The 24265-nt window shown below is 31.1% G+C and overlaps 1 protein-coding gene across 1 annotated transcript in view; it reads left to right on the forward strand.

Annotated features, from left to right (window-relative positions):
* Nucleotides 1-2598: 2598 nt before the first annotated feature.
* The window catches only part of LOC126882019 (putative inorganic phosphate cotransporter), a 94341-nt gene continuing 72674 nt past the window's right edge, over nt 2599-24265 (forward strand). Inside the window, exons 1-3 of the mRNA XM_050646795.1 lie at nt 2599-2963; nt 13030-13163; nt 23941-24259. Of these exons, the coding sequence (XP_050502752.1) occupies nt 2852-2963; nt 13030-13163; nt 23941-24259 (565 nt within the window). The 5' untranslated portion in view covers nt 2599-2851. The remainder of the gene's footprint in view (nt 2964-13029; nt 13164-23940; nt 24260-24265) is intronic.

Consider the following 24265-nt stretch of genomic DNA (forward strand, 5'->3'; position numbering starts at 1 on the left):
TGGTGTCGTCACTTCGCTCTGAATGACACTCTCTCTATGCTAATATATAACTCTATGGCAAAAATACCAAAGGACTGAACGAAAGATATTATATTATTACCAATACATAAAAAGGGAGAAACTGTGATAATTACCGAAGTATCACCATATCGAGCATCTCTGGGAAGCAGTGGCGACGCGTGACTTTTTCTAAAGTGTTACCAAAACCAGATATTAAATATATACCAGATATATTATATATTATCTATATATATATATATATATATATATATATATATATATATATATATATATATATATATATATATATATATATCAAACAAATGAAATAGAGAATGTGGAAAAATCCCCTTACGAATAACTCACACATCCACTATTTCTGGCTGGGAAAAATTTTTCGAATAGAATCAAAGATCCAAACACCAGTTCTTAGAAACGTGTTTCGCCCTCTTCAACCTCCGTGGGCTCATCGGTAAAGATGAGAGGTTGAATATCTTTAGACACATTCCATCAAAAAACAAACATATATATATATATATATATATATATATATATATATATAATGTATTTTATAAATATTTTTATATATACAGTGTTCCCATACATCAAAGTTTGTTCGACTAAACACCGTGAATTTTCAGCTTGCTATTAATCAACTTTTTTTTGGTACGCGCGATCCAGGTCTATTATAAAAATAGATGAAATAAAATTAAAAAATTAAAAATTTAAGAAATTATATAAAGTATCTACAAACTAAAAACATATTTGTTGTTTTTAGGTAAAATATGTATTATATCACCTTTATACTTTATTAAAAAATCCAAATTGTATAATTAGTATACTAATCAGTACATTCATTTATCATTTTTAGCCTAAAATATTAAATAATTTTTATTTTATTGATTATACACTACAATGTACTGTATAATCAATATTATTATATGTCATATTATAATAATGTTGTTGTTAATTAATATATTTCGACAAGTATTTAAAATCGATTAATATGATTTATATAGGATAAAAAGGTAAGATATATTATCTGTATAATAAGCAAGTACAGTTACAAGTTATAAACTAATAATTAATAATGCATATTATGCAATAATCGAATCCAAAGGGCCGGTACGGTTAACTAACCGGAGTTTAATCGAGAAAATACCGGCCCTAAGAATAACAGACTTCATAAATGGAATTATAATTATTACCTATAATTATAATAATAATTAAAATTGAATTTATTAAGTCTGATATTCTTACGGTCGGTATTTTCTGTCCCGATAGACACCGGCCCTACCTAGCGTCACCAAATTAAAATTTGGTAACACCAATACGCGGTTTCAGAGCCATCGTCCCCGCAAAATTTTCAGAGACGATCCAGTCAAAGATCCTACTATCGTTGCCACTCACAGAAGTGGTAAACGGCGCGGCGCACGGTAAGGGCACAGTGTAATAAATATGGAACCTCTTTATACTGTGGTAAGGGCGTATTATAATAACGTGCAACCGATTTTACATAAACTCGCTGATATTTTCGTGCGTCTAGTTGGCTATTTTACTGAATTAGGTAGATACTATTAAGGTGATACAGTAGCGATCAACAGGTGGCAACAAACGCGGTCCAATATTGCGAAAGTTCTGCGAACTTTCAAAAGTAAGGCAACAGTGCGTGGGTAATTCGCCACACTGACAGTGACGTTTATACTATCAAAAACAATAATTTTTATACATATAGGCGCGAAATGTTGCCAAGTCAGTGACGTTCGATTTCTTGTTATAAAAAAATCGATTTTTAGTAGTTCCAAGATTACACAAAATCTGGGCATGGGATAAAAAAGTTTATTTAAAGAAAGTGTATTTTTTTGTCTTTCTTAATGGCGGTACAGGCTCCTTTTTTCAATATTTTATTTAGTTGTAGAGTAACTTCCACATACCAACATATTTCTGAAATTGGGCTCTGTACCGCCATTCTTTATTATATTGCGAATATTTGTGTTTAATATCTCGACAAAATATTCAAAATTAGAGCCGCAATCTTGGAACGCGTCTGTTGCTACCTGTTGATCGCTACTGTTTCCTCTTAACAAATATTTCTATTTTTAAAAAATATAAATGGAATTATTTCATAGTAGTCATAAAATATTTATTTACAAATTTTAACTGTTACCAATGGTAACAATGGTTACATGGACGCTTCACCAGTGCTGGGAAGATATTCGCAAGAATAATAGAGTAATTTTCCTTGTATCAATAACTTTCATCTTTTTATACGCGTTGAAATATAATAATCAGTATTTTTTAATAACCTTTTTTAATGCTTGCCATCTTATTAGTCCAATTTTCTCTTTCGACCTTTCTTGTTGATTTGATTTTTATGCCTGTTCGTTTCAGTAACGATCTATCTATTTTTATTTCATAAAAGGTTAAATGTTGTGTGATAGGCAACTCTAATCGTGAATGAACATATTTTAATGACTTGGTATTGTATTATTATTAACGAAAGAAATTGATACATATCTGCAAACATTTCCATAGTTTAGTTTATTAATTGTTTCTGCTTTGTTTGGGTTATGAAAATTTATGTGGGCCTCTTTATTTGTCAAAAATTAACGATTTTTATTGTGCATAGTATCTCCTCGTACCACTTGAGTGCTACGCTCTTGAAGAAGATAAAGGAAAATCATATCACCATTATCTTAAAATGTGTATGGCATTAATTGGGATTTTTACGTATAAAAAATTTAATCTCTATTAGTATATTGTGAATGTTCGTTCAGAATTGTGATTTAATTGCTCATAGTGTAAATACTGAAACATTATCTTTTATATTTGGATGAGAAAATAATGACCAATGGACGTAGGCGTAGAGGCTATTGCAAATGAAAATGAAATTGGTGCAGGCGTAGATTCAATTGAAAATGAAAATGAAAATGACAGAGAAAATCAAGCTCTAATAAAACCAGGTAAATTTTATTTTTTTATACAATTATTGTTATGATGGTGCTAAATGTGTCTTTTGTGGCGGCAATTGAAATCTTTCACTACGTGAACGTCGTCTTTATGTCAAAATAAGCGTGATAAGACATCTCGTAACGCGACAGTTCGTAATCCCACAAATGTAGGACACCACAAATGGACCCACAAATGGACAATTCGTAACACCGCGAATTCGTAACGGCGGCACTTCATTACATCGACAGTGCGTAACTAAAACGTAACTTAACATATTCGTAAAGCTATAATTCGTAATGTCAAAATTCTATTCGTAACGTCAAAATTGTTTATGTTTGTTAACTTAGAAACAAATTTTTATTCACAGTTGCAGTTGAAATTACGTTTACCAATTTATCCGACCAAGATTAGGATAAACATTTTTTCTATGGATGCTATACAATGTGCACCTTCTCTCACTACTTACCTACATTCAAAACGAACAATTTCTCAGGCAGTGAGAAAAGTCGGCCATTGCAGTGAGAAATATTTTTTCTCACGGGTTCACCGCCGGTTTACATACATATGATCGTCATTACCATGGTAACATGCACAATACAAACACAATTATTTTTGTCAAACAAAATGTGTTGACACTTGTCAAAAATTATCAAAAATTACCTTTTATAAGATTGTTCAACTGTGAATTACTTATATTGTTAAATAAATAAAGTATGTATATAAATATTAAGAATATTAAATACCTACGTGTATCTATGTATTTTATTTCAATTTAGTCATATACTATACCTACACCGAAAGAACAATTTCTTTTCTCCTAAAACACCGATTTCTTTGAGCAATATTTCTTAAAAGTTAACATATCCTATTAACTTAAACATACCGGTTCACATATAAAGAAACGAGTTTTTTAAACACAACTTAATAATTTCTTACAGATAATTTCTTCAATACTAAGAAATGCATTAATGGTTACATTTAATTTTCTTATCCTAAAGTTTTTATTTCTTAAATTGAAAACTACAAATATTTTGCAGTATAAGAAATATAATGTTAAGTTAATCCATATTTATATTTGTGAACAAGAAATTTTCTTGTAATCAAATAAATATTTTAAACCACAAGAAATAATTCTTCAGAAATACCCTCTGTAGTAACTGTGGTTATAAAATAAAAACTTTGTCATTAATGCCGAAATGCTACTTGCAAAGATATTTTCTTCCACAAAAGAATTGCGCAGATTAACTATTTATGATTTAGTCGTCAGTGTTTGTCAAGATGGCGTGATATGTTCATGTTCATATAGATGGATGTTGGATTTATTGGTGTACTTTAAAAATTAACGGATATTTTGAAGGTACGTACATATATAGGTATTAAATAAAAGTAAATTGAGTAATTTAAGATGTAATAATAATATTGTTGCGTATCCGAATGGTTAAAAAAGAAACATAATAGTATCTTTATATGCTTTTTAGGTATAATGATGGACGACTCTGAAATAAAGGAGCTTATTATTCTAACTGGGAAATATGCCACAATTTAAAGCTGGGACAGAATGATATAATATATAGCTTCAGAACAATATTAAGAAAGGAGTTATTAACCAACTGCGGGGCCTTCCAGAAATGGTAGAACTTCATACATGTAGGTAAGTACCTTTTTAAAAATGTGTATACTTATGTATCAAAACTATAATAGGTTTCTTCAATGTATCGTCTTCTATAAAAATATACAATACAACGCTATATCAAACATGGCGGGTGCAACGCTGAGGATTTGTTGTGTTAATTTATTTGAGATAAAGAAAGCAGTTAGTGTAAAAGAAATATATGTTTATGGTTAAGAAATGTTATTGCCGAAAACCGTGAATTAGTTAATATGTATTAAATGACTTAGATGTAAGCTAATAATACTTTCCCGTAATAAAATTTCTTAATGATTAGGTATGCTGTCTCTTTCTGATTATAAAAAATAAGAAAATTACATATTATTATGTCTGCTTCGATGTTTTACATTGGTTGTATTTTCCCTCTTCTTTTAGCTAAACAATGTTTATTGTGTGACTTAATATTATACAGATAAATAATTAATATTTCATTAACAAAAAGAAAAAAATAAACAAAGATGTGTAGGTTAAATAATGCCATGTTTAAACTAAATGTGATTGATTATTATTAGTATTAATAGTTCTTATGTGGGGCCGTGTATTTGTTTTTTTTTTGTATTTCCTAAATTTGTCAAAATAAGTATCTATATCTTTATAAAAAAAATTTATTAAAGTAAGTTTACTCTTTCTACATAACGATTTTGTTTTAGTGAATTGCTGATATACAAAGTGCTATTAACAAAAGAAGGAATATTTGAGGAAGTTGGATTTGCCTCTCCATCCTTTTATTGTTGTGTAGAAGATGGTAGAAGCCAGTGGTTTAAGAGTGGAGAAAATATTTGTATGTAATAATAACGTTTTATATCTTGTTTTATTAATAAATAATGATTTTACCTTAACACAATGATTTATTTCGCCGTATGTAATATCACTTAATTTTCAAGAAATATTAATTTAACTCTAAATATACGTTTATCTCTGCGAAATATATTTCTTAACATTAAATAAATTAATTATTAATAGTAAAATAATAATATTCCTTACTAAGAAATATTATTGCTCAGAAAGAATAGTTTTCTAATGTATAAAAAATATATTTTTATGACTAATAAAATTAATTAACATCAAGTGTACTTTCTTTCTGATAAATAGGTTTGAAATTTGCCAGAAAGTGATAGTTCAATCATGTTTAAGATATATTTCTTTGGCTATAGTAGAATTTATTTGAAATATTTTAGAAAATTATATCTTACATACAAATATATATTTCTTAGGCAATATGCCAAGTCGATGTTTCTTAAATATTAATAAAGTTTCTTTATGTCAAGAATTTTTTTCTCTCGGTGTAAAAGCACCTAAATTATTTAATTTTGAAGTTTTAACTCTTGACAAAAACGCATCCATAGAAAAAGTACAGTGTAAAACACGAGAGAAAATGACATATTTCTCTCTCGCTTGATTTGCGGCACTCGCCTCGTGCCTCGGCTCGTGCCAAAAAACTTCTGCGCTCGTGAGAAATATGTCTTTTTTCTCTCTTGTTGTACAATATACTATTTAACACATTTCATAGTTCGTGGGAACAATGTTTAATTACTTAATATGATAATAAGACTTGTAATTGGTTATAGCTAAGAGGAATGTCTTCAAATATATAAATTGAGAAACATTAGTAATTATCCCCCACCCCACCTCCAGGAAGTGGAGGGGCTGTCGCGTTTGCTGTCATGTGATAGATTTTTGAAAAATATTGAAAACGTATTTTTCAGTTTTTTAATCCGATGTATATTTTACGAGACATTCGACAGCTCCGCTACTTTTGGGACACCCTATATAATTATTACTATAATTATCTACTTATACGCTCTGAGCTTCGCTGGTGTCGCTCCTAGCGGTTACTAATTCAACTTTTACTGGTAATTTTTAAATTTATTATTTAATTGTTATCGCTTAATATTTACAACGCAAAAAAGTAATTAAATTGTAATCGATTTTTTAAAGATTTTTCTAATCATTTTGACGTTCTATTGATAAAATATCAATTTCTTACTTCGGATACTTTGACAATAATCGTGTAGATGGCGCTAAGATTATAATAGATTATTTATAATTAGATATTACGGAACATTAAAAAAACTTAAATTCAGTATTTAAAACGTAAGTATATTTAAGGTAAAAATATATACCACAGCTTTGACCAACTAATATTGTTTATAATTAATGTTTTTAATTTTAATTTTAAATTAATCACTTTGACATTTATGTCAAATTTCCGGTAAACGTTTACAAACTTGTCACTACTGGGCCCGGATTACGTACACTCGATACGCATCGTATCCGCCATGTTTTACCGTAGCGCCTTATGGGAAAACATGGCGGATACGATTCGTATCGAGTGTTCGTAATCCGGGCCCAGGCGTTCGCGAATTTGTAAATATCCCCTCTACGTACGAGCTCACAGCGTATAATATTTAAACATCTATTTCTATGTAATTACTTATTATTATAAAAATTACGAAACATATCTATTCAAATACAAAAATTGAGAAACATTAGTAATTAGTCCACTAAAATATGTATTCTCAACTGCTTAAAATTGGCAGAAAAGATGAAAACCTTTTGCACACAAATTTTCGACCCCCTGTAATCCGATTCTGAAATTAGTTTTACGAGAAAATGCCGAGAAATCCGGAAAAATTACACGGAAAACTACAAAAGCTAGCGGAAAAATAATTAAACCATTGTGTTTATTGGGCGATTTGACATACTATTGTGTATCATTTTATCAATCAAAGATAGAATAAAAACTTTAGTTTTTTAATATAACGCGGGCACATAAATTTGATACACCCTGTATATTGATTTGTAACTATTTATTAGAAGTTAGCTTTTACGCAGTGGGTTATTCTTAATGAGTTTTTCCCTGAAGAATTAAAGACATTTGTAAATATAGTGAAGTGAAAAGACAATTTATTTCGGATTATAATTTTAAAAAGATTGTTTTGGTACGGGAAAGGCAAAATCCACAGGTAATTGTAATTATTAGTTTTTAGAAAAATAAGGTAGATAAATTTGGAATTTTAACTCCTTTTGTTTAAGCCCAAGAATATTTGTAGAATTCCCGAAAAGTAATTATGATGAGTAGAAGTATTTGTTGAAAGAATGCATGGGTTTTTCGAATGAAAAAAGAGGAATGTGGAGAGAGAAATGTTTCTGATTGGCTTGGCAATTTGGAATGGGGAGAGAGAAGTTTGAATATTCAGACAGTTTGGAAAAGGAGAATTTATTATGTGACTGGCATCCGAGAAGAGCAGTCAAAAGTTTTCGTGAGCAGTTCAGAAGCAAGTACTAGTGGTTGTTTGATAGTGAAGAGTAGCTGAAAAGTGGAACGAGAGACAAATCAAGTTGAGAAGAAATACCTCTTTGATCCTGTAAAGTCCAAGAGAGTAAGTTACAAGAACTATAGTTATTAAAATTATTTGTGACACCAAGTAAAAAAGATACTTGGGTCTCAGAAGATTATTATTGTGAGAAAGAGAGGAGAGAGTTTTGGAGTTTATTGAACGAGTACTGGTCAAAAGGGGCCTGGCTCGTGTTTTGGTGAAATAATTGCTGGTATTCTGCTGGATTGATGCTGAGAACGGAGAGGGCTTTGATTGATAGCCTAACATTATCAACAAGGAAGAGCTGTTTGGGTCAAGAGGAGACATCATTGTGTGTGAATCAAAAAGGTCAGTCAATAACTTATGTGATAGATGTTCTTTATAAACAGAAGTTAATTTTTTTTTGCGTAAAAGCATATGAATTAAGATTCCAACATTTCAAAAATTTAATAGGAAGTATAAGTAGTTTTTGCGAATACCTAAATTTGTTTGTTTAGCTTTTTTTATTAATGGTATCAAGAACAAAGCGATAAATATTTGTTTGAATTAGATTAATTTATATGGTAAAAGTTTCATTTGGACAGTTATGCCCACAGGATTTAATTGATAAATTTTCAGAGCATTGATTTTGATAATAAAGGTATTTGTATGTGCTCATTTATGGTATTTCTATTTATTTCCTTTCCCTATTTTATCCCGATAAGGATCAACTAAGAGATACTGAAGCCACGAGAAAGGATAAGTATAACCTAAGATAATTTAGTTATTTTTTTTTATGACAAAAAGGCACCCTGAGATTTTTCTTAATTTTTTTATTTGCGACTTGCGACAACTGAATACTAATTAAGTAAATACTAATTAATATAAAAGTAAGAGAAAGCAGATCATAACAATATATATAAATAAAAATGTTTAAATATTAAAAAATAGATATAATTATAGTAATACTTATATAGGGTGTCCCAAAAGTAGCGGAACGGTCGAATATCTCGTAAAATATATATCGTATCAAAAAACTGAAAAATACGTTTTTAATAGTTTTCAAAAATCTATCGAATGACACCAAACACGACATCCTCCTCCACACACTGGAGATGGGGTGAGGTGAGGGGTAGCTTTAAAATCTTAAATAAGAATCCACATTTTTTATTGCAGATTCGGATTGCTCACGCAGAAATAAGTAACTTTTATTCGAAACATTTTTGGAATTGTGAATAGCTATAATTAATCGGAAAAAAACTATTTAATAAATACCCTATATAAATATACTGATACCCTAGATAAATTGAGGCGCTCAGAGCAACAGTGGCCTCACCCATAAATTGAACATTATTATATTAATATATCAATAAAAGCAGCAACATTAATCTTCCGATTAACAAGGGTCTACACAACCTACCTCTATATTTGGCTAAATAGTGCTATATAGTTTGTAGCGCCAGCCCATAAGCATAACGGAAATACGAATGCAAATATTGCATTTATATTAAAACTTTAGTTTTGGTTTTGGGGTTAGGTCACTGTTGCTCTGAGCTCATCAATTATAGAAACGGTCTAACGCCGATAACAGACGGGCGATTGTGGCCGGCCACTCTCTGGATCCACAAAAGTAGTTCGTTCATCGTGGGTTCTTATGCGAGCGACTGTGAGTGGCCGGCTACACTCGCTCGTCTGGGGAGTGACGGCCACTCTCAGAGCCGGCCCGAGGGCCGAGGGCCGCGCGAGCCCCCTCCCCAAAAAAAAAAATTTAAATGCGATAAATTATTCAACTTATGTCAATTTTTTAAGCCAATTATTCATTCATTTCAACAGAATATTAGTCGATTGCAGGGAAGTGGCCGAAATGATTGAAGTTGACCCAGCATTCCCTGAAGAAAGTGAACTGCGGCCGAGAAAAAAGAAGAAAATGATTTTTTATGAATCAGATGAAACAGTTCTTGATGCTGAGATCGTGTTCAAAACTAAATTCGTCTACGCGGTCTTGGATCAGTGTATCTCTTCCTCTTCTCTAGGAGACGTCTCACAAAACTATCACCAACTGTTTGGGTTTCTAAATTCAAAGACCACAAGTAATGACAAGACATTAAAATGTTGCAAGGACATACACATTGCTCTCACTGATGGCCAACATAAGTGACATTGATAGTATTCAACTATATTCTGAATTGAAACTTGTCAAGAGCATGATTCAGACTGTAGAAAAAGAAGACAAAGGCAAAATCAAAGGACCAGTTTACATGTTGAGCTACTTAGCAGACAAAGGATTTATGGAAAACTTTCCTAACCTGTGTGTAGCACTGCGAATCCTTCTTACTCTCCCAGTGTCTGTCGCGAGTGGAGAAAGGAGTTTCTCCAAGTTGAAAATAGTAAGAAATTATCTGAGGTCTTCCATGTCGCAAGACAGATTGGTGTGACTAGCTTTGATGTCAATTGAGTTTGCAGTGCTCGAGAATATTGATGTTAATGCAATTGTAAATGAGTTTGCCAAAAAGAAAATCTAGGAAAGTTAACTTTGTTAAACTTAAACCATAAAAACACAATGTCATGTCTCATTGCCTTACATGGCCTACCACTTTATGTCCAAAGCTCAACATTGCCATTTTCAAGTTTAATTCATTTTAAGTTCAATTTTTATTATTTTAAAACTATTTTTTCATTTTTACGTTTGATAAATAACCATATAGTCCAGAAAGCCACTGCGCATCCGCTAGGAAAAATATTCTGATTCGGATTTTTTGCACAATCTTACTCAAAAAGGACCCTTTTAACAAATTTGCATGTTGCCAGGACTAAAAGTGGGTTGAAAATTTTTTAACATTTTTTTTTGTTTTTTTCTTAAAATTTTTTTTTTCATGGAACAAAGTTTTTTTAGGTTTTTTGGATCATTCCAAACAGAAAAGGTCTTTAGTGACTTTTCTCTAAAGTTGATAGTTTTTGACATATAAGCGATTAAAATTTGAAAAATTGCGAAATCAGCCATTTTTAACCTTCAAAAACTATGTGAAAAACTTAAAATTTGAATGTTGCCAAGGTAGGTAGATATTCTTTAAACATCGATTGATGAAATCCCGAAGAGTTTTTTGCAATACAGTATTCAAAACTCCTTTGTTTTTTAATTTCTAATCACGCGTGCGCGACACTATTTTCCACCGCTGCATGTGTAATGTGTATACAGTATGGTGCAAATGAAAGGAATAAATTCGTTATTTCGTAAACCAGCGAGTTTAATGAAAGAACCCGAAACAAGTCGATTTTTATTTTTAAGTTATGATATTGTGGCATATATGGTATACTAGTGACGTCATCCGTCTGGGCGTGATGACGTAATCAATGATTTTTTTAAATGATAATAGGGGTCGTGTGGTAGCTCATTTGAAAGGTTCTTCAATTCCCTATTCAGTAATGTAAACATTTACATAATTATTTATACAGGGTGTCCAAAAAATTTTTATTAAATTAAATTATTTGACAAAAAAAGAAGTAGAAGGACACCCTGTATAAATAATTATATAAATGTTTATATTACTGAATAGAGAATTGAAGAACCTTTCAAATGAGCTAGCACGCGACCCCTATTCTCATTTAAAAAAATCATAGATTACGTCATCACGCCCAGATGAATGACGTCACTAGCATACTATATATGCCACAATATAATAACTTAAAAATAAAAATCGACCTATTTCGGGATTTTTCCTTAAAGCCGCCGGTTTACGAAATAACGAATTTATTCCTTTCATTTGCACCATACTGTCGGTGGAAAATAGTACTTGATTAGTAATTAAAAAACAAAGGAGTTTTGAATATTGTATTGCAAAAAACTCTTCGGGATTTCATCAATCGATGTTTAAAGAATATCACGTACCTTGGCAACATTCAAATTTTCAGTTTTTCACATAGTTCTTGAGGGTTAAAAATGGCTTGAGGGTTAAAAATTCAACTTTTAATCGCTTATATGTCAAAAACTGTCCACTTTAGAGAAATATTACTTAAGACCTTTTCTGTTTGGAATGATCCAAAAAACCTAAAAAAACTTTGTTCCATGCAAAAAAAATAATTTTAGGAAAAAAAAACAAAAAAAAAAAACGTTTAAAAAATTTTTGACCCACTTTTGGTCCTGGCAACATGCAAACTTGTTAAAAGGGCTCCTTTTTGAGTAAGATTGTGCAAAAAATCCGAATCGGAATATTTTTCCTAGCGGATGCGCAGTAGCTTTCTGGCCTAATAGTCATTAAATTTGTATAACCATTTTCCAAACTATCAGGACTTTTAAATAAAATCTAATTGTATAACTTGCCAACTTTCTTATAAAGCTGAACTTTTGAAAACCAGTTGCCCCCTGGGGGAAGGGGGGGGGGCGCCACAATAGAATTCGCACGGGTGAAATATTACCCACGGGCCGGCTCTGGCCACTCTACATAAGAACCCACGGTAAATCATCGTCAGCCACTGTGTGGATCCACAGAGTAGCGCTGCAGCGTGGTCCGTTTGGTTTGGCTCTAATATCTCGAGAACTACACTTCCCAAGTGAAAACCAAAAAACACGTGTTTAATATTTTTCAAAACCTATCGAATATCACTAAACACTACCCCCACTCCATTTCATGGTGGTGGGGTGGGCGTAACTTTAAAATCTTAATTATTAGGAACCCCCGTTTTTTACTACACACTTATTATTATGTTTATTTATGTACCTTTGGACCTCTTGATCTTCCCAGAACAGCCCGTGGTGGAATCGGAAACAAATCCAACTGTTTAGTAAATATATTTTCGCAAATATACGCAAGAGCGACATTTATTAAAAACAATGACAAACCTAAAAGATTTAAATAAAAAAATCTAAAAGATTTCTTAGGTCGGAAACAAATTCTAATCTTTACCTGTATCCATCCTTCTATAATTTGCAAGGAAAGGGGGAGATGAATGAATGATAAATGATTCAGAGCACACCACGCGCTGTTCTGAGGAGATCAAGAGGTCGAAATGTACATAAACAGTTTATGGTGGTCTCTGAGACGAAATTAAATCTTAAATGTCTTTATTTACTTTTTTGTCAATACTTTGTATTAATGAAGCGATTTGTTTTAGCTGGTTTAGGCATACGACATTTGCAATATGGGCTTATGTTCAGTGGGGCTATTGTTGTATATGGCATGCGTACCGTACTTATGGTTGCAATCGTTGCTATGACTGCAGATTATGAGGAAAACCGAACGTATCCAGTAAGACTTTTATTGACCGCTTTTAGTTTCTTAAAGACAATTTTAAAATTTGGTAAAAAATCTCATTTCTGAGAAATTGGGTGAGACGTAAGTTTTTGAGAAGATGTGTATCTACAGTGAAGGGTAAAATTATGGAAAACATTTTTTTTTTTCGAGAGTAGACCACTTTGGAGACAAATCTCGAGAAAAGCCGATTTTTGTTTTTAAACGCTTTTCTTCACTTCAATAGTCGAATACTTCAATGAATGAAAATTTGGAGACATATGAATTCGAGGGAAAAATCCACGAATAGTCAATAAAAAAACTTTTTTATGTTTATTAATTGTTTAAATAAAAAAAAAAACGATTTTAATGGAAAATACTTAAATTCTCTTGTTTTTTACAATGTAGAAACTTGAAACTTTTACGGATTGTAGCTAATGATATGAACTACACATAATTTCACTTTTTACGTTAATTGTTTACGTTATGCTTCATAAATAAACAATAAAGTTTCAAATTTTAAACGCACATATATTTAAAAATGAATAACCATTTTCAATTATACATATATTTGTTTATATTGTATAAATCGGCGTTTATTCGTGTCAAATTTCAATACGATACGAAATAAAACTTCAACCAAAACTCGAATTCAAAAAATTCGTGTTTTTATCGTAGTCTTAGAAAAACCACCGGTAGAGACGTTTTGTGCTACAATTAACATTAGACTTCGTTTTGTCGTATTAATTAATTAATCGCTTTTATTTAGTTCAATCGTTTTAGTCAAATCTTTGGACGTTAATTTGACTGCCTTTTTTTCAATGGAAATGACTAAAAATTTGCAGACATATTCCCGCATTTGCTGACATGTTCCCGCATTCGCGAGAACAATACCTACACGAATAGTCAATAAAAAATTTTTTGTTTATTAATTGTTTAAATAAATAAACGATTTTAAAGGAAAATGCTTAAATTCTCTTGTTTTTTACAATGTAGAAACTTGAAACTTTTACAGATTGTAGCCGTTTTTTACAACCGTTACAAAACCGTTTTTTTATTTTCTTTAAGACCAACAGTAATCGAGCTATACTTTATTATATGTTGGCTCTTCTTCGTTAAATACTGTATATTGTAGTTTCAAAGTCAAAGGACGGAAAAACTATGCATTTTTCGAGGATAAATTGTTGAAACTAATTTAAAGTATTTAAAAATATGTCTCTGCAGAAATAAAAAAATCTCTAGCTAAAAAATTAAGTGACTTATAATGAAAATAATGCCAGTCCCTATTTTTTCAGCAAAAAAGTGATCGTAAACAACCCTTTAATCACCACCCTTATTAAAATTTGTCATTGAACTGATTTGATTTACTTGATTTATATATTGTTAATAGGTTCTAGAAGTTTGATCGGCTTAGAATGATTAGTTTAAAAAAATGGAGTTAAAAGCGAATAACGAGTTTTTGTAGTTTGGTAAAAATTGTCCTTTCTTGAGAATACAAAAATTAGCATCAGAGATACGAAAAAATATTTAAAAATGAAATTATAGCTTATTTAATTCCCAAGAACTTGGTTTGCAAAAAATTTTTTTACGGTAAAAATTGAGTGAGCTATTGAAAATTAAATCTTGTAATCTCATGCAAAAACCACCTTTACCAACCCTTTCAATGCCACCTCTTTTTGTGACTGAGAATTTTAAAAAGAATTAATATCAATAGCCTTATAGATTTTGTGAAAACCTACAAAATTCTTTTGTTTACGAACTTTCTAAGATAAAAAATAAAAAAGTTACAATTAAAAAATCAATATATTTAAAAAAAAGATAAATCCAATTGGAAGCATAATAATGTAAGTTACCGGTGTTTTTAGTCATTGGCCTTATTTATTCTTCTTGATTTATGTATTATTAATAGATTCTAGATGTTTGACTGGCTTAGAATGATTAGTTTTTAAAAAACTCAAGTTTAAAGCGAATAACGAATGTTTGCAATTTGATAAAAAATGCCATTTTCTTCAGAATAGAAAGATTAGCATCAGAGATACGAAAAAATGTTTAAATATGAAATTGTAGGTAATTTAATTACCAAGAACTTGGTTTGATAAAATTTTTTCTACAGCAAAACTTGAGTGAATCGTAAATGATTATACCATCGAAAAACATTGATTTTTTAGATATAAAACTAACACTTTCGATAGCGAATAAATCAAAAACTATTCATTTTATCAAAAAAATGTATAGAACATTTTTTGCTTAGAATGAATGTTTTATTAACTTTTGAGGTCAAAATATAATAAAAAATTTCCACCCCCGAGATGGGGTGGCAACCACCCCCATGGTAAAAGCGCCTGTCGGCATCATATAGATTTTGATCCTTGGGCTATCCACTACTTATTCTCAAATTTTCAAGCAAATTGATCCATTCTGTAAAAATTGCGAGGTGAAAAGCTTTAGTACCTGGACTAAATTCAATTGTTCATTATGGAATTTTTCCATAATTTTTTATTACCCTGCACCCATATTAGGAGCTCGTTTACCTCAGTTTTATTAAACTGAAGATTTAGTAGTAACAACACCTTTTCCAAATTTCTTCCAAGGCGACTTACAGTTAGGCGATAAAAGACAGGCCAAAGAAAATAAGAAAACCACCCATGTCATCACTAGATTGTGTCGTTATCAAATCACTAATCAGTTAAATACGTTATGCGGTAAAATAAACAGTACGAAATGTGTACCTATGTCTCAAATGTGAATGTGTCATGCGCCGAAACGTAGGTAAATACTAGTGTTGCCAGGTCCGATTTGTTTTTAATCGGTACATAAGCAAAAACAAATCGGGATTTAGGGTTGTAGATCGGGACAAATAAACAAAAATAGCCCAGTAAATGACCGTTTAGGAGTGTAATTTTCAGAGTCAACTCCGAATTGCATGAAAATCTGGTTTTAGGTTCTACTTACTGTCTACTGCAAAGTTGAGCTTGTACCGTTGGTTGTTTTTACTTGGGGGGTATCAGTTACAGTTACCCCTTTTCGGGTGTTAAAAAATGCGCGTTTAAAGTAAGTTCCAAAATGGATCAACTGACTAACTCCAAAAAACTTTTGCTCTATATAATTTTTAAACTACCAAGTCAATACTTTTCGAGTAATTTTATCAAGAAAAATATTCTTAGCAAAAATGTAGCTTTTAAAAAAGCAAAAAAAATTGCATGTTCAGAAAGTCCATAAAACCAGTAAAAGCAAAATTGTAGCTTATCAAAAATACGTTCTTATTCGTCAAATTCCAAATCGAATTTTTCAACTTAAAATAACCAAAAAATTAAGCAATTTTCGGGCAAAACCTATTAAAATTTTTTAAAGTGTTTAAAAAATCTTTAATTTTGTTTTATATAAAATTCTCTAGAAATAAAACTAAGCGAGTTACGCTCAAAATAAAGTTGGATCCTTTTTTTGGTAAAAAAAAATCGTGAAAATCTTCCCCTATTTAGCACCATAAATAAAATTAATCGTTACCGCTTTACCATTTACTTTATACAGGGTGCGCCAAACCTCTGGTTTTCTTTGATTACGGCTAAAATATGGGATATACAAAAAAATGTTTTTAACATAATTAATGTATATCAAAGCCGCCTATAATTTAAAATTATTTTTGATTATACAGGGTGAGTCAAAACGAAGGTACGAACCAAAGTTTTGTTTTTTAAAATGGAACACCCTATATAATAAATCATTTTTAAATATAGTTTTTAAAAATATGAAAAATTTGTATAAAGTCTTATAGGCCTAAAGTTAATAATTTTCGAAATATTTACATTTTTATTGAGAAAAATGGTAATATTTATAGGGCTGTGGATTATGTTTCCAAGGTAATAAAAATTTAAGTGGTAGGTCACAAATTTTTATAATATAGTGTCATTTTTAAGTAATTTAATATCTTTTACTTATAGTCATAAAATATACAGTGTGATCACTATTTGCCAATACAAAATTTTCTCATTTTTTTTTAAATAGGACACCCTGTATATTAGTATTGCCTTTTGTAGTAAATATTACAACCTTTCTTTTAATATAAGGTTGTATGTACCTAGCATGTTTCGTTTTGTAGATATTTAAAAAAAAGGAATGTGTGTGTACTTTGTACGCACGCAAGAAGTTATACTTCTATTATATGATTTGTTAAAAATAAATATACGTTAAACAGTTTGTTTTATTTTTTTTAAACACCAAACTAATTTTGTGCTTACCGCTTTTAAAAAAATAAAAAAAGTATAGGATTGCTCCGGACTCGAACTCAAGACCTCTCGATCTCTGGCCGAATGCTATACCAAATACGCTACGAGGACTGTGTCTGTATCGGTTCGGACGTACCTAATGACAATTCACGGTAACAAACAGACTGAAAGGTGAAGTATAATAAATATACAATAAAATGTTTTAATATTACTCATCTTACTCCTGAGGAAGACAAATCCAAAGACACAAAAATTATAATAAATATATTTACTAAAAACACTAATATATTCTTTTCACACCTTTTCTTGCACTGATATATTTATAAATAACTTGAAAGATTCAGCAACTAAACGCCATACTGTATGTGTGCGCATGCGCGCAGTATTATGAAATTTTACTCTCAATCGCGCCTAAAGAAGTATAACTTCAAAAAACTATAGATGTTACGTTTTTGCGGATTTTTTATTAAACAATTTTTTTGCAAAAAAAAAATAATTATAATCTGGTTTTAGAAACATACATTAAAATATCAAATATGAAAATAAAAACGCAATTAAACATTAAAATAAATCGTATACTAGTACAATTCAATTGAATTTAATAAATTAAAATTATTTTACAAAAAATATTTTACCATACTAATGAATGCATAAACTAGTTACTAAATTAAATAAACAACCAAATTTGATATCTACCCTGGGAATTTTTCTACCACAGCAACTTTCCTGTACCAAATTAATTATTAGTTATATTGTATTTACGAGTAAGCTCAGTTAAACTTTTAATTTACCTTTTAAATTTACTTACATCTTGAGAATATAATAATTATAAAGTATGCTTTGAAACAAATGAATGTTAAAATATCAGCCAAATTATTTATTAATATAAATAGTATTAAATGGTGTCACCATAGCTGGTAATACTTTTGTAGTTGAAATTTTTGTAACAATTTTTTATATTTTAAATTTTAATTTTTCAACCGAACAATTGGTGGATATGACATTTGTTTTGGGCGGAACCATTAGAAATTATTACCAGCTTTTGTGACACGACTACATAGATACTATTTACTTTATAATATAGGTACTTCTATAACGTTCATTTGTTTCAAAGCATACTTTATACTACGTTCTCAAGATGTAGGTAAATTAAAAAGTAATTAACTGATCTTACTCGTAAATACAATTTAACTAACAAAATTGGGTACAATAAAATTACTAGGCTAGAAAAATTTCTAGGGTAGATTTTAAAATTGGTTGCTTAATTTAATAATTAATTTATCCATATTAATTACTTATTACAATAGTAATACAGTATGTAGTATGGTAAAATATTGTTTGTAGCATAATTTTAAAGTTATTAAATTCAATTAAGTTGCAGTTGCATAAATGTGTTTTATTTTAATCTTTAATTATTACGTTTTTATTTTCATCTTTGATATTTTACTGTATGTTTCTAAAATCAGATTATAATTTTTTTTGCAAAAAAATTTAATTATAATTATCGCGGATATAAAATATCCGCAAAACGTAAAATCTATAGTTTTTTTTTTTAATATATACAAAAACAAACAAGCTATGTACAGTCGGAAAAATGAAAGAATACCCATGAACGAGCATATAAAACACGCTGTATTTTCCTGTCACCGTGTCACAAAGAAAATTGCCCAGCTCAATTACATGTAATAATAATTATTACATGTACTTGCGCTGGCCAATTTTTTGTATGGTACGGTAACAGGAAAATACAGCGTGTTTTATATGTTCGTTCATGGGTATTCTTTCATTTTTCCGACTGTACATACAACCTTATACCAAAAGAAAGGTTGTAATATTTACTACAAAATACAATACTAATATACAGGGTGTTCCATTTAAAAAAAATGAGAAAATCTTGTATTTGCAAATAGGGATCACACTGTATATTTAAAAATGACACTATATTATAAAAACTTTGACCTACAACTTAAATTTTTATTACCTTGGAAACATAATCCACAGCCCTATAAATATTACCATTTTTCTCAATAAAAATGTAAATATTTCGAAAATTATTAAGTTTAGGCCTATATGACCTTTTACAAATTTTTCATATTTTTAAAAACTATATTTAAAAATGATTTAATATATAGAGTGTTCCATTTAAAAAAACACAACTTTAGTTCGTACCGTCGTTCTGACTGACCCTGTATAATCGAAGATAATTTTAAATTATAGACGGCTTCGATATACGTTAATTTTGTTAAAAACATTTTTTTGTATATCCCATAGTTTAGCCGTAATCAAAGAAAACCAGAGGTTTGGCGCACCCTGTATGTGTATTGTTTATACGATCTGCAAGGTTTATAGGTTGGGAGTGCTTAGTTTTGAAAAAAAAAAAATTGGTTTTATAGTAAAAAAAATTTCCTAAAATATAAATTTCCTTTTTTTCAAAATAACTTAAAAAGTATTAGGTCTGGATCCCGCGTATGAAAAAAAAATTGATTAATAGCAAGCTGAAAATTTGTTAATAGCTTAAGGGTGTCTAGTAGGATAAACTTTTATATATGGGAGCACTGGAACAGGGGCAGTTTTAATTGTGGAACAGGTTAAAAAATTGGAACGGTCACACCACGAAAACGGCACATTTATTTTGTCCGACAGAACAGACTTAAACTCACCGAACAGAGATTAAACTCTCATGCAAAAATCCGACTGCTATTTATCACCTGTGATAATTCCTGTCATTTGACATATTCTACATGTTCCACTCATTAAAACGCCCATTTGGTGATAAATAGCAGTCTGATTTTTGCATGAGAGTTAATTCTCTGTTCGGAGAGTTTAAGTCTGTTCTGTCGGACAAAATAAATGTGCCGTTTTCGTGGTGTGACCGTTCCAAATTTTTAACCTGTTCCACAATTAAAACTGCCCCTGTTCCAGTGTTCCCATATATCAAAGTCTATTCGACTAGACACCCTTAAGCTATTAACAAATTTTCAGCTTGCTATTAATCAACTTTTTTTTCATACGCGGGATCCAGACCTATATTAGGGATATATAATATACTAAAAATCTCAAGGGGTAAAAAATAGGTAAGTTTTGTTTTTATAAATATGATAGATTCATTTTGTTTTTCTGTACGACAAAAATTGGTTAAAATATAGCTGTTCATATTTTGTATACACTCGTGACTAGTGACTCGTTCAGGAACTTTCAATCATGTAAAAAATACATAAGTAAAGTAAATTGTTTGTAAAGCGGTAACGATTAATTTCATTTGGGGTGCTAAGTAGGGGGAGATTTTCACGATTTTTTTACCAAAAAAAAAGGATTCAACTTGATTTTGAGCATAACTCGCTTAGTTTTGATGCTTGAAACTGTTTTAAGACATAAAAATAAAGCTTTATTAAAAAAGTTTTAATTGGTTTGTTCCGAAAAGTGCTTCATTTCTTGGTTATTTCACGTTGAAATATTTGATATGGAATTTGACGAATAAGAACGAAAAATACACATTTTCAATCGTAAATAACTCGAAAAGTATTAACTAAGTTAAAATTCTATAGAATTACAATTGCTTAGAATTAGTCAATTTATCCATCTCCGGACTTATTTTAAACGCGCGGTTTTTCACCCCCAACTAGGGGTGACTGTCACCAACCAAGTAAAAGCAACCAACGGCACAAGCCATCCAAATTTTCATGCAATTCTGAGTTGATCCTAAAAATTACACGGTATCGCCGTATTTCCCGTTCATTTACTGGACTACAAGGTTTTTCTATAATTTGTATTTAATCCTACATAATAACATTAACAATCAGACGAAATTACAAAAAAAATCGTAGATTAAGTAAATTATTTATTTTTTATTAAAATTATATTTTTTATTCGATTTTGCCGCTTTTAGGAGTCTTTTTTTTATAACATAGTTAAAAAATTCACTGAAAGTCCTACTGAAATTGGTTCTCGTGGTTAAAAATCGGGACATTTAGTGTCCCGATCAGGTACAAATTGGTACGCGTCCCCAGGCCCCTGAAAATCGGGACGTCCCGCGCAAATCGGGACACCTGGTAACGCTAGTAAATACTGAGTGGTTTCCGAACGTCGGTATAACTATGTGAATGTCGTGTTAATGTTAGGTGCTTCACGATGATTTTCAGTTTTGCAGAAAAATTTTTTGTCGTGGAGTACTATTTTCGGTCATACGGAAGCGGCCGCGAAGACCGTCCAAGCTTAAAATCAACAATGGTTTCAGTAGGACGGGGCAACCTGTCACACGGCCAGGGAGTCTCTTCTAATACTGCGTGATCATTTTGGGGCATCTCCACCCACCAGACCTAACGTCACCTGCTGCGTACACATGAGGAATGCTGAAGGAGGCAGATCGATCCACCGTCTGACACTCCGACATTGCTGACTAGAATTTTTTTTGTAAGCGTTTAATAACAATCAGAATTACATATTCTATGAGTTAATTTGATAACAAGTACAATAACTTATATCAATGTAGTATTGTACACTAAAATGGCGTTATGAGGTACATCACCCAGCGGTTTCACCTCAGTTTCAGCGAAGATCTATGGGCCATAATCTTCGCAATCTTCTGTTGTTTAGTGGCTGCAGTAATGGTAATATTAATTGGTTGGGGTGGCCTTCGAATTTCTCGTGGTGTCTGTTGGCTCTTTCTTGAATTACTGTGCTGACTAACTGGATGTTTAGGTCTGTATGAAGGGTTTGGTTGAAAATGTACCACGGGGTATTTGCGATGGTGCGTAGAATTTTTGATTGAGTTCTTTGGATAATTTTTGTGTTTGATTTGCTGGCACAACTCCATAGTTCTATACCGTACGTCCATATAGGTTTGATGACTGTTTTATAAATCAGTAGTTTGTTCTCAATTGAGAGTCGAGATTTTTTACCTATAAGCCAATTAATTTCTTTCACTCTCAACTCAATTTGTTTCTTCTTCTTTAAAATGTGTTGTTTTTAGTTTAATTTAGAATCAAGATGAAGCCCCAGGTATTTGACGATATTCTGTTGTGGTATGTTGACTTGATTAAGGCTAATATTTGGGCATTGGTCTTTCCTTAGTGTGAAAGTTATATGTGTTGACTTAGTTTCATTAGCTTTTATCTTCCATTTCTTTAACCACTGTCCAATTTGGTCTAGGTGTTCTTGAAGTTTTAATACTGCAGCTCTTGGATCCTCTTCAGTTGCAAATATTGCTGTGTCATCAGCGAAAGTTCCAATGGTGGTTTTTGGAGAGGTTGGTAAATCGGATGTGTACAGTACATAAAGAAGTGGACCCAATATACTAACTTGTAGAACTCCTGATTGAATTTTGTTTCGGTTTGATAGTTCATCCTCCACTTTAGTTTTCAAATTCTCTGTGATTTAGATATGATTTTAATAAGTCAAAGTATTTGTTGGGTAGGGATTTTTTGATTTTATAAAGTAATCCTGGGTGCCATACCTTATCAAATGCTTGGCTGATGTCCAGAAAGGCTGCTGTGCAATACTGTTTATTAGTGTTTATTGTCCAAAGCTCTATTAATTACATTATTTGATATGCGATGGCATTGTTGCACTGTAGAATGACCCTGCTGGAATCCAAATTCCTAGGTCGCTCATAATTCTTTTAAGTAACAGCTTTTCAAGAAGTTTTGACATTATTGGCAGTAGACTTATTGGGCGGTATGATGAAACATCCGTTAAAGCTTTACCAGGTTTCAGTATCATAATTACTTGGACAATTTTTAGTGATATAGGCCAATAATTAAGTCTTAAGATTGCATTTAATATGTACAATAACTTCATTATACCTTTTTTAGCAAGTTGTTTTAGCATTGTTGCTGTTATGAGATCAGTGCCTGGTGCCTTCTTTTCATTCAAATGATTAATTTCATCTTTGATCTCCTTCGGTATAATTAAAGTTAGTCGCTCTCGTTGATTAATTGGTAAGGCTAGTTCCTGCTCTACTTCTTGTACTTGGTCATTGTCGTGTGGCTTGAAGACTTCAGTTAGATGTTCAGCAAATAAATCAGCTTTTTCTTTGTTGCTTTTTGTCCATGGTCCTGGTGGTATTGAGTTTTTCCGAATTGGAGGTGAAGTATTTATTGGTTTATTTTTGTTTTTTATTGGTTTCCAGATAGAGTTATCTTGACGCGAAAGGTTTGATACATAGTTTTCAAATGAGTTGTTTGTCATCTATTCTAGAGCTGTTTTTAAGTTTCTAGTTTTGTTATTATAAATTGTACTGTCGTCTGGTCTGTGAGTTCTTTGCCAAATTGATCTGGCTTTTCGTTTTTCTGCTACTAGTCTTTTTATTTCAAGAGGAATGTTGGTTGAAAATTTTTTTTGTCCATGTTGAGGGGTAGACTAGAATTAAAGATTTTTTTCATCTTTAACATCTTTAACATCGGACTAGAATTAAAGATTTTTTTCAACTTTAACATCTGTTTTATCGGGAACGCCGTCATGAATAATGTTTGCAAGGCTATATCATGTAAATAAATAATCATAAACATTTCAAAATTCTTTCAGTACTGTTTATTTTGTCGCATACTGTATCTTTAACATCATTTGTCTTGCAGACATATCCAGACTGGAGAAACAAGAAAAATGTTATTTTATCTTCATTCTCTTGGGGCCACGTATGGTTTCAGATAGGAGCTGGACAGCTGGCTAAAAATTATGGTCCAAAATATTTTCTCACTGCTGCTATTGCAGTCTCGGCTGGATGTATATTAGTAATACCAATGTCGGCAGCGGCATTTGGATACCAAAGTATAATAGCCTTAAGAGTTATAGAAGGGGCTTGCCATGGAGTTCTGTTTCCTTCGGTGCATTATTTGCTGAGCAAATGGGCGCCTATCTCAGAGAGGGCACAATGGGGAGGATTTGTGTATGCAGGTAACT

This window comes from Diabrotica virgifera, chromosome 3 (genome assembly GCF_917563875.1).
Source record: "Diabrotica virgifera virgifera chromosome 3, PGI_DIABVI_V3a".
NCBI classification, from domain to species: domain Eukaryota; kingdom Metazoa; phylum Arthropoda; class Insecta; order Coleoptera; family Chrysomelidae; genus Diabrotica; species Diabrotica virgifera.